General features: G+C 47.4%; 1 protein-coding gene across 1 annotated transcript in view; it reads right to left on the bottom strand.

Annotated features, from left to right (window-relative positions):
* SLC25A22 (solute carrier family 25 member 22) overlaps positions 1-17,441 on the bottom strand; it is a 70,724-nt gene that overhangs the window by 3,714 nt on the left and 49,569 nt on the right. Inside the window, exons 6-9 of the mRNA XM_040410448.1 lie at positions 13,634-13,752; positions 11,289-11,445; positions 10,157-10,311; positions 7,715-7,790 (exon numbers count right to left, since the gene is read on the bottom strand). Of these exons, the coding sequence (XP_040266382.1) occupies positions 7,715-7,790; positions 10,157-10,311; positions 11,289-11,445; positions 13,634-13,752 (507 nt within the window). The remainder of the gene's footprint in view (positions 1-7,714; positions 7,791-10,156; positions 10,312-11,288; positions 11,446-13,633; positions 13,753-17,441) is intronic.

Here is a 17,441-nt window from a genome sequence, read left to right as displayed (position 1 = left end):
TCTGATCAAGAATATGTTGGGCCCATCTACCAGCGACAAGTTGGCGTCTATCAGACAGGACCTACACTAACAGTCTTGCCTCTCCTGGGCTTTTGGCCTAAACATTTTAGGGCAATGTAGAATCCAGCTATGGGATACTCTGATTAAAAGCATGAGGCATATGGGTAGAAGTGCACAATCTAAATAGGGGAAACCACTGCCCCAAATGTACAATGCAAAAGAGAATTAGGCCAGCACCTCCAAACTAACTCTGTAACTCGCTTTTGCATTGTACACATGGGAGAGTGGCTGCCTGTATTTAAACCGTGCATTCCCATCTATCTTACCAAGGTGATGGATCATGTGATGGACCATGTGATGACCGGAGTGACGTCACCACAGGTCCTTTTCCTGTACACAGCAAAGAAGAAGACAGAAGAGATACCGGCTGCGCGAGCAAGTGGATTTTTTTAACCCCTCCAGCGCTATTGTACTATGCATTCTGTATTAAGAATGCTATTATTTTCCCTTATAACCATGTTATAAGGGAAAATATTAATGATCGGGTCTCCATCCCGATCTTCTCCTAGCAACCGTGCGTGAAAATCGCACCGCATCCGCACTTGCTTGCGGATGCTTGCGATTTTCACTCAGCCCCATTCACTACTATGGGGCCTGCGTTGCGTGATAAACGCACAATATAGAGCATGCTGCGATTTTCAAGCAACGCATAAGTGATGTGTGAAAATCAAAGCTCATGTGCACAGCCCCATAGAAATGAATGGGTCCAGATTCAGTGCGGGTGCAATGCGTTCACCTCCCGCATTGCACCCGCGCGGAAATCTCGCCCGTGTGAACTCAGCCTTAAAAGGGTTTGCCGAGAACCTATCCTAAGGATCTGATCAGTGTGGGTCTGACACCCGAGACACCCGCCGATCAGCTGTTTGAGGTCACTGGTGCTCCTGTGAACACTGCGGCCTTCTCCCTGCTCACCAAGCACAGTGCTGTATGTTGTACAATGGCTGTGCTTGGTATCACGCTCAGCCCCATTCACTTCTATTAGGTTGAGCTGCACCTAGGGCCTGTGACCGATGAGCGTGTCATTAAATTGCCTAGGGAAAGCTGGAGAAAGCTGTGGCGCTGTCACGGAACCATGAACCAGACGTACAACAAGAGATAAATGAAAATAAGAAGGCTTTATTGAAAATAAAGCTGTAAAGCAAAAGTCCAAACGGATGGTGAAACCGAGCAGAGTCTTTGCGAAGCCAGAGGTCAGGAACCAGAAGGGTAGTCAGACGAAGCCAGGATCAGGAACCAGCAGGGTAGTCAGACGAAGCCAGGATCAGGAACCAGCAGGGTAGTCAGACGAAGCCAGGATCAGGAACCAGCAGGGTAGTCAGACGAAGCCAGGATCAGGAACCAGAAGCAGCAGCAGTCTTAGAAGCATGTGAACACAAGAGGACCAAGCAAGGAACTGAAGCCACAGACCTCCTATATATATGAGCTAGGCATCCAGCTCCTCCCAGGGGAAGGAGGAGCCGCAGGGTGGAAGGCTACAAGAAACCCAGGACCCAAGATGGCCGCCAGCACATGTCAAACGAAGGAGAGCAGCAAGCAGGTAAGACCATGACAGTACCTCCCCCTCAAGGGCCCCTCCTCCGCGGAGCACAAAACGGTTTCTGAGGGAAGCGTGCGTGGAAGGCTCGGAGCAAGGCAGGAGCATGGACATCTGCGGAGGGAACCCAGGAACGCTCCTCTGGACCATAACCACGCCAATGGACCAAAAACTGCAACCGACCGCGGACCAGGCGTGAGTCCAGGATATTGCTCACCTCATATTCCTCACGATTGCCCACTTGGACCGGACGAGGCCGAGGAACCGAGGAAGTGAAACGATTACACACCAGTGGCTTCAACAGGGAGACATGAAACACGTTGGAGATCCGCATGCCAGGAGGAAGCGCAAGGGCATAGGCTACCGGGTTTACCCTGCGAAGCACTCGGAAGGGACCAACAAAGCGAGGCGCCAGCTTGGGAGTGGGCACTCGAAGGTTGAGGTTGCGGGTGGACAACCATACACGGTCTCCGACCTGGTAGGAAGGAGCAGGCGCTCGTCTGCGATCAGCCTGGAATCTCTGGCGCTGCGCAGAGACCTCAAGGGACTTCTGGATCTGTACCCAAGAAGCACGTAGGACGGAAAGGTGATCCTCCACAGCCGGAATATCCTGGCGAGAGAATACCTCCGGTAACACGGCAGGTTGGAACCCATAATTGGCCATGAAGGGAGACGTCCCAGAGGAAGAGTTCACCGCCGTGTTCCTGGCAAACTCAGCCCAAGGCAGGAGGTCAACCCAATTGTCTTGGTGATCGGAGACATAGCAACGAAGGAATTGCTCCAAGGCCTGATTGGACCGTTCTGCGGCCCCATTGGACTGAGGGTGGTAGGCCGAGGAGAAGGAGAGATGAATCCCCAACTGGGAGCAAAAGGCGCGCCAGAACCTGGACACAAACTGACTCCCCCGATCCGACACAATCTCCTTAGGCAAACCGTGCAACCGGAAGACCTCCCTGGCAAAAATCGTGGCCAACTCTTGTGCAGAGGGTAACTTCTTGAGAGGAACACAGTGGCACATTTTGGAAAACCGATCCACAATCATGAGAATGACCGTATGGCCTCGGGATGCAGGGAGGTCCACAATGAAATCCATCCCCAGGTGTGACCATGGGCGCTCCCCGGTGGCTATGGGTTGCAGAAGGCCCAACGGAAGGTGCCGAGGGGACTTACTCTGGGCACAAACGGAGCATGCCGCTACATATGCGGCGATGTCGGAACGTAGGGAAGGCCACCAGAACAGACGTGAAACAGCCCAGGACAGCTGATTCTTTCCAGGATGCCCCGCGGTCTTGGAGTTATGGTAGGTTCGCAACAACCGAGTGCGCAACTCCTCAGGCACAAAACATCTGCCGTTGGGTCTCCCAGAGGGAGCACCAGATTGAGCCGCCAAAATCTGCTCACCCAGGGGAGAGGTCAGGCTGGTGCGAATGGCGGCCAGGATCTGATTCGGAGGTATGACCGAAGTCGGAATCGACTCCTCCCTGGACAGCTCGGAGTACTGCCGTGATAAGGCATCCGCCCTGATGTTCTTGGAACCGGGTAGGTAGGAGACCACGTAATTAAAACGTGACAAGAACAGAGCCCATCTGGCCTGACGTGGTGTCAATCTCTTGGCCTCAGAAAGGTAGGTCAGATTCTTGTGGTCCGTCAGGATGAGAACCGGAACCACCGAACCCTCGAGCAAGTGCCTCCATTCTTTAAGGGCCTGCACGATGGCCAATAACTCCCTGTCACCAATCTGATAGTTGCACTCCGCGGAAGACAGTTTCCGGGAGTAAAACCCACAAGGAAGCAGAGGACCCTCTGGTGTTCTACGCTGAGACAGAAGGGCGCCTACTCCCGTCTCAGACGCGTCCACCTCGAGGACAAAGGGCAACCCAGGGTTGGGATGCGACAGAATCGGAGCCGACACAAAGGCGGACTTTAGGGCCTCAAAAGCTCGGATGGCCTCGAGCGGCCAGACCTGGGAATTACTGCCCTTCCTGGTCAGATCCGTGAGAGGCTTGGCCAGCATGGAAAAGTCCCTGATGAACTTCCGATAATAATTGGCGAAGCCCAAAAAGCGCTGCAGGGAACGAAGACCACTGGGCTGGGGCCACTGTAAGACAGCCGAAACCTTCTCAGGATCCATGGAGAACCCCTCAGCGGAAATGATGTAACCTAAGAAGGTTACCTGGGATCGGTGAAATTCGCATTTCTCAAGCTTACCGAACAGCTTGTTCTCTCGTAACCGTTGCAACACTCGTCTGACATCCAGAATGTGGGCCTCCATGGATTCAGAATATACCAAGATGTCATCCAAATAGACTACCACACACTGCTGCAACAGGTCACGGAAAACATCGTTGATGAATTCCTGAAAGACTGCGGGCGCATTGCACAACCCAAAGGGCATAACCAAGGATTCGTAATGACCGGTCCTGGTGTTAAACGCGGTCTTCCACTCATCGCCCGCCTTGATCCTTACCAGGTTATATGCCGCCCTCAGGTCGAGTTTGGTAAAGACCGTGGCCCCTTTAAGGCGATCGAACAGCTCGGAAATCAAGGGTATCGGGTAAGCGTTCTTGATCGTGATGCGATTGAGACCCCTGTAATCGATGCAAGGCCTCAACTCACCTCCCTTCTTTTTCACAAAGAAAAATCCAGCCCCTGCCGGGGACGAAGATTTGCGAATGTGTCCGCGTGAAAGCGCCTCCCTCACGTACTCCTCCATGGCCTCATTCTCCGCTACCGACAGTGGATAGACTTTGCCACGAGGAGGAACGGCACCAGATTGTAACTCTATGGCACAATCGTATGGGCGGTGCGGAGGTAGGGCAACCGCGCGCACCTTATCGAATACATCCCGGTACTCCTCGTATTCAGGAGGCAACAGAGAGTCCGAGGAAGTACACAGCAACTTGACAGACCCATGGATGCAACTAGCCCCACACTGCGGTGACCACGAGAGGATCTCGACCGATCTCCAATCGAAAGTCGGATTATGCTTCTGGAGCCAGGGGTACCCCAAGACCACCGAGTAGTGTGGAGACGAAATAACCTGGAGGCAGACCGACTCTCTGTGAACGGCACCAATGGCTATCCCCACTGGAAGGGTCTCATGAGTCACGTGTGGCGGCAGAAGGGGTCTGCCGTCTATCGCCTCAAGAGCCAGTGGGGAACCTCGAGCCTGCAGAGGAATGGAATTGGCGGCAGCGAACACACTATCAATGAACAAACCACCAGCACCAGAGTCCACCAACGCCTGGGTCGTCACCGAGCCCCCGACCCAGGAGAGGACAACAGTGATCAGTGGTTTGTCAACACGGGAAACCGGGGACGAGGAGACTCCACCCAAGATCTGCCCCCGACAGGATCTCAGGGTACGAGCGTTTCCCGGACGGTTCGGACATGCCAACCGAAAATGCCCACCGAGACCACAGTACATGCATCGGCCCTCGCGTCTCCGGAGTGCCCTCTCCCCCTCGGACAGGCGAGCAAACCCCAGCTGCATGGGTTCACCCCCAGACAAGTCATCCCCAGGAGGCGTGGGAGGAGAGGGAGGCACGGGTGGGACAGCAAACGTAGGCACCAATCTGTTAGAAGACCTCCGCAGGTTCTCCTTAAAGGAAGGTCTCTCCCTGAGTCTGGTGTCAATCAAAATCAGGAAAGAAATAAGAGACTCGAGCTCAACTGGTAGGTCCTTAGCTGCAACCTCATCCTTCAAGGCATCCGAGAGACCATGAGAGAAAGCAGCGACCAGAGCCTCATTATTCCAGCCCACCTCTGCTGCCAGGGTACGAAACTCAATGGCGTATTCAGCTACGGATCGTGAACCCTGTCTGATGGACTTAAGGAGCTTCGCAGCAGAGGCAGCACGAGCCGGCACATCGAATACCTTCCGAAGAGAAGCAACAAAACCGGAAAACTCGGCAACCACCGGATTGTTGTTCTCCCATAAAGGGCTGGCCCAGGCCAAGGCCTTGTCCGAGAGCAGCGAGATCAAGAAGCCCACCTTTGATCTCTCAGTAGGAAAGGCATGTGGCAGCAACTCGAAATAAATGCCCACCTGGTTAAGGAAACCTCGGCACTGAGTTGGCTCTCCCCCAAAGCGCTGTGGAAGAGGGGCAGAACCGGTCATACCCCGAAACACCGCAGGCGCAACAACAGGTGTCGGGGTAGACTCTGGCGCAACAACCGGAGCGGCAGTAGGACAGAGCCCAGGAGCGACAACCGACCCATCGGCAACGGGAGCGAAATGAGCCGTGCGTTCAAGCAGGGTTTGCAACGCCACAGCGAACCGACCCAACAGGTGATCCTGCTGATCAAGTCTGGCAACCAGCGTGGGTAGCGAGGATGGCCCTGTACCGTCAGAATTCATGGCTTGGTCCTAATGTCACGGAACCATGAACCAGACGTACAACAAGAGATAAATGAAAATAAGAAGGCTTTATTGAAAATAAAGCTGTAAAGCAAAAGTCCAAACGGATGGTGAAACCGAGCAGAGTCTTTGCGAAGCCAGAGGTCAGGAACCAGAAGGGTAGTCAGACGAAGCCAGGATCAGGAACCAGCAGGGTAGTCAGACGAAGCCAGGATCAGGAACCAGCAGGGTAGTCAGACGAAGCCAGGATCAGGAACCAGCAGGGTAGTCAGACGAAGCCAGGATCAGGAACCAGAAGCAGCAGCAGTCTTAGAAGCATGTGAACACGAGAGGACCAAGCAAGGAACTGAAGCCACAGACCTCCTATATATATGAGCTAGGCATCCAGCTCCTCCCAGGGGAAGGAGGAGCCGCAGGGTGGAAGGCTACAAGAAACCCAGGACCCAAGATGGCCGCCAGCACATGTCAAACGAAGGAGAGCAGCAAGCAGGTAAGACCATGACAGGCGCTACTGCGAGCGCAGCTGCCTTCTCGAACAGATGATCAGCAGAGGTCCTGGGTTTTGGACTCCCTAAAGATTTAGATAAGTCTTGAAAAACCCTTTTAGATATAGTACAGACCAAAAGTTTGGACACACCTTCTCATTCAAAGAGTTTTCTTTATTTTCATGACTATGAAAATTGTAGATTCACACTGAAGGCATCAAAACTATGAATTAACACATGTGGAATTATATACATAACAAACAAGTGTGAAACAACTGAAAATATGTCATATTCTAGGTTCTTCAAAGTAGCCACCTTTTGCTTTGATTACTGCTTTGCACACTCTTGGCATTCTCTTGATGAGCTTCAAGAGGTAGTCCCCTGAAATGGTTTTCACTTCACAGGTGTGCCCTGTCAGGTTTAATAAGTGGGATTTCTTGCCTTATAAATGGGGTTGGGACCATCAGTTGCGTTGAGGAGAAGTCAGGTGGATACACAGCTGATAGTCCTACTGAATAGACTGTTAGAATTTGTATTATGGCAAGAAAAAAGCAGCTAAGTAAAGAAAAACGAGTGCCCATCATTACTTTAAGAAATGAAGGTCAGTCAGTCAGCCCAAAAATTGGGAAAACTTTGAAAGTAAGGGCTATTTGACCATGAAGGAGAGTGATGGGGTGCTGCGCCAGATGACCTGGCCTCCACAGTCACCGGACCTGAACCCAATCGAGATGGTTTGGGATGAGCTGGACCGCAGAGTGAAGGCAAAAGGGCAAACAAGTGCTAAGCATCTCTGGGAACTCCTTCAAGACTGTTGGAAGACCATTTCAGGTGACTACCTCTTGAAGCTCATCAAGAGAATGCCAAGAGTGTGCAAAGCAGTAATCAAAGCAAAAGGTGGCTACTTTAAAGAACCTAGAATATGACATATTTTCAGTTGTTTCACACTTGTTTGTTATGTATATAATTCCACATGTGTTAATTCATAGTTTTGATGCCTTCATAGTCATGAAAATAAAGAAAACCCTTTGAATGAGAAGGTGTGTCCAAACTTTTGGTCTGTACGGTAGATATATTGTCTTTCTATCTTGTAAGAACTTGAAGTGAAATCAAGAAGATTAATTTTTTTATCCATATTAATCAGTCGGTCATCAGTATATAAGTCTTAGGAAACCCCTTTGACCTATATTTCAGAAAAAGAGAGGAATCCATATCCTGTAGCTCGCTTAAAAGTTGACCATGCGGTCCTTAGTGATAGCATATCTCCTACATACTCACCTGGCACAGTCTATGATTCCTGAGTATGTATCCTCATTAACACCCCTCTGTAATGACTGCAGTCTTGTCTTTATCACTGGAAAACAGGAATAAGAGAGAACACAGATTCATTCAAGTGTCAGAGCAGTTTAATCACTGTGCATATGAATAAAAAAATAAATAACATAAAATTATATTGGTAAAAAAATATCCCATGTCTGCCTTGGACAATCCTTATTGTTAGGTCCTCTGAAGATAAATTTATCACAAGTTGTCCTGCTGCTTAGGACCCCAGAAATCAGCTGTAATCTGAGAAAGAAAACCCAGAAGCAAGTGTTCAATTTCCCTGCAGTGCCTCCACAGGTGAAAAGAAGCATTACACATTGATAATCATGTACTAATACAGTTTTCTAATATATTTAATAAACCACAAAACCAGAATTGAGGTCTGCTCCTCCCAACTACATCTTCTCTACACCTCCCTCTCCCCTGACGTCAGAAACTCACCCATCTGTTTGCGCCTGTACTGTCTGCTCCCTTCTGTGGGCACAGACGTCATTAACTGTGGTGTGCATGCGCCGGAGGTTGGTGACTCCAATTCCACAGAACTGAACAGATGGCACTGGTGCAAATAGATGGGTGATATGCGCCTGCCTGAAATTTCAAGTGCTGGGTTTCTGATGTCAGGAGCAGAGGGAGGTGTAAAGAAGATGGAGATAGGAGGAGCAGGCCTCGGTTCTAATGGGAGTGGATGGGCTCCCATGCTCAGGGGATACTGCCCCTTGGGCTCTTTTTTCAGCTAAGGCTACTTTCACATTAGCATTTTTTTGCGGATCCGTCATGGTTCTGCAAAAATGATTCCGTTACAATAATACAACTGCATGCATCCGTCATGAACGGTTGTATTATGTCTTCTATAGCCGTGACGGATCCGTCATAAACACCATTGAAAGTCAATGGGGAACGGATCAGTTTTCTATTGTGTCAGAGAAAACGGATCCGTCCCCATTGACTTACATTGTGTGCCAGAACGGATCCGTCTTGCTCCGCACCACATCGCGGACAGAAAAACGTTGCTTGCAGCGTTATTCTGTCCGCAATGGGAGAGCAACCAAACAGAACAGAATGCATTTTGGTGCACTCCGTTTCGTTCAGTTCAGTTTTGACCCCATTGACAATGAATGGGACAAAAATGAAGCGTTTTCTTCCGCTATTGAAAGTAGCCTAATTTGAATATTGGAATAAAGATCTTTTTCGGGGGAAACAAAGATCAATAAATCAACAAGAAGGCATGCCAGGGATATAATAAAAGATCTACAGGTCATCAGGAGCGGTTTATAATGGAAAAAGGGGACGACAGACTCCCTTTAAAACAAGTCAGTTTACCAACTAATGGTGAAAGATACAATAGAATGACGATGGGAACCTTTTGATCTTGTGATAAATAAATTCATCCTTACAGTACGTCCACACATACTGGATTTGCTGTACTAGATTTCTGCAGCATATCCAGAGAAGGACATAGGGCAATCCGCAGCAGCAAATTCATAGCAAATCATGCTGATTTTGGTAAAGATTTCTTTTTTTCGGGGGGAGGGATTTCCTGAGGAAAACCGTCGATCTTCTAAAATTAAAAGAAATCCACTATACTCACCTCCCCTGGCACCCTTGTGGCGACACTTCACTGGTTTCCCACCAGTCTTTGTACACCAAGCTTGCAGTGATGACGTCATCAACACATGTGACAGATGCAATTTGTGACTGGCTACAGCGGTGTCATGTGGCAACAAGTCATTGTTAGAGTCCAGGTGTACAGACACCAGAGGGGACTAGAGAAGCATTGCCACAGGAGAGTCAGGGGAGGTGAGTATAGTGTTCTTTTATTTTTTGCTTTTTTTTTTATTCAAGAGGATATGCCCCCAATGTATAATAGGTGTGGCTCTAGAACAGAGTCCGCAAAGTGGAGAGCAGACTTCATTCATTCCTACGGGAGTGCCGAAAAATAGACAAGCGCTGGCTCAACTATTTCCATCAGGCCCATAGAACTGAATGAGGTGGTGGCTGTACATGCACGGCTTTCCCCTATTCCTTTTTAATGGAATACTGAAAATAGCCGAGCAGCGTGCTCGGCTATTTTCAGAAGTCCCATAGAAATAAATGGGAAGTGCACCATGCAAGAGCAGCCACTGCGCCATTCACTGCTATGGGACTGACGGAAATAACTGAGCTAGCGCTTGGCTATTTTCGGCAGTCCCTCAGAAATGAATGGAGGGCGGCCATGCATGCGCAGTCCTCTCCCCTTCACTATCCGCTGCATTTCCATCCTGTACATGTATACATCGAATGTGTATTGTTTATAGACAGTATTTGGCGCTGCATGGCAAAAAAAAACAATAAAAAATAAAAAAACTGAAGTATCACATAAAATGATACAGAACTCCATGCTCTACTTGTAAGACCTACCATCACAAGGGTTAACAGCAACGGCGGCAGTGCTCCCTGCTGCACAGCCTGCAAGGAATGACACAAAGAAGGGCGACTTCTCATCCGGCGTCTTCTGACCAAGTTTGTTCAAGTTGGCGAACATAGGGAAATAAATAATTGAGAAGGGCACATCCCTGTAATACAAAGAAGGAAGGATATAACTATAAAGGACAAGAAGCAGACTCAAGAAAATGACAGAGGATGTAAAGCCAAGAGGCCGTGCAGCTGTTCCTTTGTCTTCGCACAGTTATCTGATACGAGAAGCCATTGTAATTAGAGATTTTATGCGAATTTATGAAAAGTTCGATTCAGCCGATTTGCCGAATTTTACAAAAAATTAGCTTTGTGAAGCACATTTTTTGTAAGCAGCGGGTGCAATGACAGGCAGCAGCGATAGCGCAGCCCCCCGTCATTGTACCCCTCAGATGCCGCGTTTATACATGATCGCTGCATCTGAGTGTAAAAACGGTGTGAAATTAACATAATTTTTAAAAAGCTAAATCAAACTTACCGCCTCCATTTGCTCATGACGGGCCGGCCGGCCGCCATCTTGCTTGAAGATCTGGAGCGAAATCTCATGCGGCGCGAGATTACGTCATACGTCACCACGCACGGGATTTCGGCCGACATCTTCCATCAAGATAGAGGCTGGAAGGCCCATCACGAACAAATGGAGGTGGTAAGTATGATTTTATTTTTTTGTTTTTTACACTATTTTAGGTTAAATCGATTCAGTGACACGAAGCACGAGGAAATTCGGCTTCGAGGCGAATCGAATTTATCCTGAAATTCGGATCGAATTCCACTTCGTGGGATTCAATTCGCTCATCTCTTATTGCAATGAGTAACAAGGAGCTGGCACAGAGGGTGGGCAGGGTGGCAGAGCTTCACATAACACCCCCGCCTCCACATTCTATGTTGGCAGATGCGTGCCTTCTAGTCTTTATATAGGACGCTGCGGCTTTACCTATTCAGTATCCAGCAGTAACTGTAACATGAAGCTTCTGTGGTTACATTGCACAGAATACAAAGAATAGCACTTGTCTTTAGCTGTTTATATAGCCAAATATACAAAGTATCTGGGACACATGTATACACTGGTGGTAGTAACCTTAGTAGAGTGGCTCCCAAGCCTTTATACAGTCCAGCAATGCCTTTGCTTTTCAGAAGTTCCTTGGAAATCGCCATGGCAGTGGGTCGCACTGAGCTGCTCTCCACCGCTGCGCCATCCAGTCCACCCTGACTGGCCAGGAGCTTTTTCTGGGCAGCTGTGAAAATATTTGCAAAGGGTTAATGCAGATTTTTCAGATTGACCTAACAGTTAGACAGTGCAAACTATGGTCTGTATTACACTGCCCGATGTTACGGTAGTGCGAGCGCTGATAGATGATAGTGACGAGCGAAGTTCTGAAAAATTTGATTCGGCTGCTTTGTCGAATTTCACAAAGAAATTAGATTCGTAATGAATTACTTATTCACTAATTGCATTCTTTTGCAAGTAGCAGGTGCAATGACGGGGAACGGCGATCGCGCCGCCCCCTGTCATTGAACCCCTCAAATGCCGCATTCATAGCTGATTACGGCATCTGATGTTAAAATGGAGGCCTTTCAGGGGTTAATCAGGGTTAAAAAAAAAATACATACTCACCCATCACGGCCATCTTGAATCAAGAAACCAAGCAAAGTCTTGTGCGGCAACGTGATGATGTCATCATGACGTCATCATTGATGACATCACCGTGCACGGCCAGCACAGTGACGTCACACATCAGCCTCCGCGGTTTCTTTAATCAAGATGGCTGCGACGGCCTCTCCGTGAGCGAATGGATGAGATGAGTATGTTGATTTTTCTTTTACCACGAAGCGCAAGAAAATTTGGCTTTGCGGCAAATCAAATTTTCCTGAAATTCGGATCGAAGTCCTTCCATTATATTTCAAATTCCTTTCAAATCCACTTCTGGCTTTAGCTAAAAAAAACTGCAGGAAAATCTGCCTCAAAACCTCCTCCAAAAAACTCCCTGTGAACCGACCCGAATACGGCCCTTAAAGGGCATCTGTCAGCAGTTTTGTACCTATGACACTGGTTGACCCGTTACATGTGCACTTGGCAGCTGAAGGCATCTGTGTTGGTCCCATGTTCATATGTGTCCTCATTGCTGAGAAAAATTATGTTTTAATATATGCAAATGAGCCTCTAGGAGCAATGGGGGCGTTGTCATTACACCTAGAGGCTTAGCTATCTCTGCAACAGCCGTGCCCTCTGCAATTTGATTGACAGAGCCATGCCCTGTAAAGTGATCACCCCTGGCCCTGTCAATCAAAGTGCAGAGGGCGCTGTAGTTGCAGAGAGAGCAGAGCCTCTAGGAGTAATGACAACGCCCCCAGTGCTTAAAAAATGTGGTGTGAGCCGTGTGCACAAAAATTGTGGCACACTTGCAATAGTAAATCTGCCCCATTATCTAAAACGGTCTCAGAGATGTTCAGGTTTAGCATTTGACAGATATACTAGGAATTGGGAGCGTTAAGAATAAAGATTCCCCACATCTAATTTTCGGACATTTTCAGCCAAAGCGTAAACAGGGCTAAAAGTCTATCTCTCATTTATATACATAAATGACATATTGGTCTTCATACATGGTGCACGTGATGTCCCTACCGCTTACCCTCAGGTGCCTGGTCTTACCCTCTAGAGGTAACCTGCCACCTGATTAGGACCACACAAGCATGCCATTATGCAGAAGTGGTTTAGGGTCCCAAACCTACCCATAGCACACCCATCCATCCTCACAAAGTAAAGTTCAAACTTACCAGGAGAAGAGTCCAGGACTCTTCTCCATTAGCATCTGCAGCATGTGCACTGCCCTGATGAAGCTGAAGACCTCACTTTACTACACATAGATATAACTGCACACCGGGCACATGTGACGTGAAGTGAGGTGAGCGGTCCTCAGGTTTGTTTGTGCACTGTACATGTACATGTCCTGGACTCTTCTCCCAGTAAGGCCTCTTGCACATGAAAGTGTGCTGGCCGCGCCCATGCTGCGGGACCCTTCAAAGGGGTCCGCGATTCGTCCGTTCCGCAAAAAGATAGGACAAGTTCTATCTTTTTGCAGAACCGAAGCACGGAACGGAACCCCACGAAAGCACTCCGTAGTACTTCCGTAGGGTTCCGTTCCGTGCTCCCGTTCCGCATCTCCGGATTTGCAGACCCATTCAAGTGAATGCCCACGACCGGTGCCCTGTGTATTGCCGACCTGCCGTATGCGGGCCACAATACGGCCACGGGGGCACACGGTGGTGTGCAAGAGGCCTAAGTCTGAATTTAATTGCAGGGACGGATGGGTTTGCTATGGGCAGGTTGGGGGCCCTAAGCCTCAGCTGCATAACTGTATGCTAGTGGTCTAGTGATCTCAACCCAGGTGATAGGTTTCTGTTAAATGATCATACATTTCTTACCCAGTCTTCCAGCATCCTGTAGCTGGATTTTCAGCATTTCCATAGGCGTAGTGACTATAACTTGACATGTTCCTGCACCACAACCAGCAAGCATCTCCTTTATCAACGTCAACTTCTTCCTGCAATGTAAAATCAATGCTGACATTACTACTTAGAAATATATTCAAAATGTTCTTGTGTTTGATAAAATTTATAATTCTAAGTGTTCCGAATACTTGTGTACTCTGAGAGTAAAGTCTAGCTTCTGTGCCCTAATGCAAAATCTTGACAGTGTATGGGGCAAAAGGACATTTTAGGACCCCATATACTTACACGCCTATCTTTAAGACTTTTTAAGTCAAAGTGACTGTGGAGTAATGCCAGGAGCATAATTATGGGAGAGCTGATGGGGCATATACCCTAGATGTTGGTTATCAGGGGGGCCAACAATCAGCTCTTTGCTGGCCAGATGGTTTAGATACAGGGATCGGTAACACCACTCCAACTTCTTGGCCCTACAGGCAGCCATAGACAACTACTGTGAGGTATTTTTGAGTATATTCAGCTCGGTGTAAATGCTTATGTTAGAGTCCAGGAGATATCTGCATAGGAATTAGGTCAGCATTAAATGTTGAGTGTGACTAAACATATTGTTAGTATAATCTTCCAAAACGTGCTGCAGTTCTAAGGAGCTTATGGGTTGAGTCAGTTGAGTCATGGAGATATTATGTGAGGATCAGGGCCAGAATCTATTCTCAGCTTGTTTAATTGACGGAATAGTTCCCAAGTTCCCACTGATTAGCTAGTTTACAGCAGGTGGCTGCCCAATCTGTGCTGCAGCTCTATGGCTTGTTCTCTCTAACTTACAAAGCAAAAAAATCTATAAAATGTAATTTGTTTGTGAATGTCATAACTACCAGTAATTAATAGCTATGTTCTTGGGATGTCATATTCGCTCCCTGGTCACAAGGCCAATAACAGCTGTAAGCTCAGTCTTTTATGGTCATTGTAATACAAAAGAATTATAGGGTCTGCACTTGGGCCATAATACCTGGAGCTGTCTTTGTGCTACTGAACTGTACTTAGATCTCTGTAGGGGTCTATAGTAATCAGTTGGGTTCAGTAGAACCATGGAAGGTTTGGGGATTGCAGCTGTACACAGTTTGGGATGGACAGAGTGCAAGAGAAAAACTCTCAATGTATACACATGAAGCCTCATACACTTCATTACTTATACAGTCGTGGCTGAAAGTTTTGTTTTTTGAAAAGTTTGCTGCTTCAGAGTTTTTAGATCCTTTTTAACAGATGTTTCTATGGTATATTGATCTACAACAGGGTTTCTGAACTCCAGTCCTCGGGACCCACCTGATGCATGGACACTAATTATATCACCTGCTCAATACTAAGGAAATCCTGAAAACATGACTGGTGGGTCCCGAGGACCGGAGTTGAGAAACCCTGGTCTACAATGATAAGCGTTTCAGAAGTGTTTTTTATTTTCTTGACAAATCCATCAAGTTTCTGCAAAGACCCTATTTCTAATCTTGACCTTTCTTTTTCCAGACTTTTGCAATTCACCCTGCCATGGTGTATATCAGCTTCTGGGCCAAGTCCTGGCTGATGGCAACCCATTCTTGCCTATTCAGTGCTTGGAGTTTATCACAGCCTCTGTGTTTTTGTTTGTCCACCTGCATCTTCAGGATTGCCCACAGGTTCTCAATGGGAAATTTAAATTGTTTGTTCACTGAACCACTTAGTTATCACTTTTGCCTTGTGACACGGTACTCCATCCTGCTGAAAAAAGCATTGTTCATCACCACATTGCTCCTGGGTAGTTAGGAGAGGTTGCTTTTGGATGATATTTTGATCCCATTCTTTATTCATGGCAGTGTTCTTAGGCAAAATTGTGAAGGAGCCCACTCCAATAAATGGGAAGCAACCCCACACATAAATGGTCTCAGGATGCTTTACTGTTGGCATGACACAGGGTAGTGCTCACCTTTTCTTCTCCGAACAATCATTTTTACTGATGTCCCAAACAGTCTGAAGGGGGTTTTATCAGAGAAAACAACTTTAACTCAGTCCTTGTCAGTCCAGTTCCTCTACTTACTGCAGAATGTCAGTCTGTCCTTGATGTTTTTCTTGGAGAGAAGTGGCTTCTTTGCCCGCCCTTCTTGACACCAGAAAAGGTGAGCGCTACCATGAGCCCTGTGTCTAGCCAACAGTGAAACATCCTGAGACCATTCATGTGTAAGGTTTCTTCTCATCTAAGGGAGTGGGCTGACTTACAATTTTGCCCAATAACAGTTTTATGAATAAAGAATGACATCAAAAGATCCTTCAAGAGCAACTTCTCCCAACCAATTTGGTGATGAACAATGCCTTTTCCAACATGATGCAGCACCATTTCACTAGGCAAAAGTGCTAACTAAGTGGCTCAGTGAACAAAACATTTAAATTTTGGGTCCACCTATGGGTGCGCGCCTCCAGAGGTGAAAAACTCCTCTCTCGCAGTTGCTGTAGATGGAGAGGTGGCTATGGGTGTGAAGCTCTTGCCATTCAATTCTATAGAAGTTCTGGAAATAGCTGAGTAGGCATTCCAGAGCTGGGACCTGCAGCTATTGGGCACTTATGGCAAATCCTGCACATTTCCTGGCCCCTACAGGGAGCTGCAGCAAGGTCCCATGCACCTGAATCAGCACTGTGGACCCTTCATTCTCAGGAGATCATCTACCATCTTTTTTCAATAGTATACCTTAATTCTTCATGATGTACTTGAATACTGTTGTTGTTGTTGTTGTTGTTTTTTTGCATAATTTTTCTTCTGGATTCTGAGCACAAGAAAATGCGTAGAAGATGTTCTGGTTTTCCAGCAAGGCGACCACCTTATAACACTGAAACCTAAGCTCAGAGATGGTGGGCACCTCATTGGAAAACCAGTACATCCTCTAGGCATTATCCTTGTTGGGGTGTGGGGTCCCTCTGGAGCCTCATAGAGAAAGCATTAGGGATTACAGTATATTGTATATCCCCATTTATCTGGAACACTTTAACACAACCTAGTCTAGTGTAGCATAGGAGTGAGTCAGAAAGGGGTTAACTTCCTGCAGATGACTGCAGTACAGTATGTGAACGTCAGGTGGCAAACTTGCTCAGATACATGCAGGTGAAGCTATAAGCGAAGCAAGAATGATGACAGCACAATTTTGGTTTCTTTGCATTTTCAAGCACAGTGATCGAGTCCATCTGCCGCCCTCCTCTCATTGCTTTGTTGTGCTTTCCAAAATGAACACTTTAGAAGACTAAATAAAGACCTAAAATAAGATCTGACTTACGGTAGGTCACTTTCACATGGCCAGTATTTGATCAGTATTTTGCATAAGGCTACTTTCGCATCTGCGCTTTGTATTCCGGTTTTGAGACCCTGCAAAATGCTTCCATTCGGTTTAATACAGCAGGATGCATCTGTTCCGTTCAAATGCGGTTGTAATAAATCGTAACTGAACAAACGGATCCGGCACTAAAAACAACCTAAGTCAATGTGTGACAGATCTTTTTTTTCGGACAAAAAAAAAACGTATCTGGCACCACTGACTTACACTGTTTTTAGTGCCAGATTCGGTTTATTCCGTTTCTCAGACCAGACACAAAACGCAGCGCTTTTGTGTCCAGTCACAAAACGGAACGGAAATGCATCCTGATTCTGATCTGTTTTGTCCCCATTGACAATGCATGGGGACAAAACGGAAGTGTTTTGCTCCAGTTTTGAGATCCTCTGCCGATTCTCAAAACTGTAATACAAAGCACAGATGTGAACGCAGCCTAAGCC

The sequence above is a fragment of the Bufo bufo genome, chromosome 10, assembly GCF_905171765.1.
Source record: "Bufo bufo chromosome 10, aBufBuf1.1, whole genome shotgun sequence".
Lineage (NCBI taxonomy): Eukaryota > Metazoa > Chordata > Amphibia > Anura > Bufonidae > Bufo > Bufo bufo.
The sequence above is the reverse complement of the archived record's forward strand: the minus strand, read 5'-3'. Positions and strand labels throughout refer to the sequence as shown.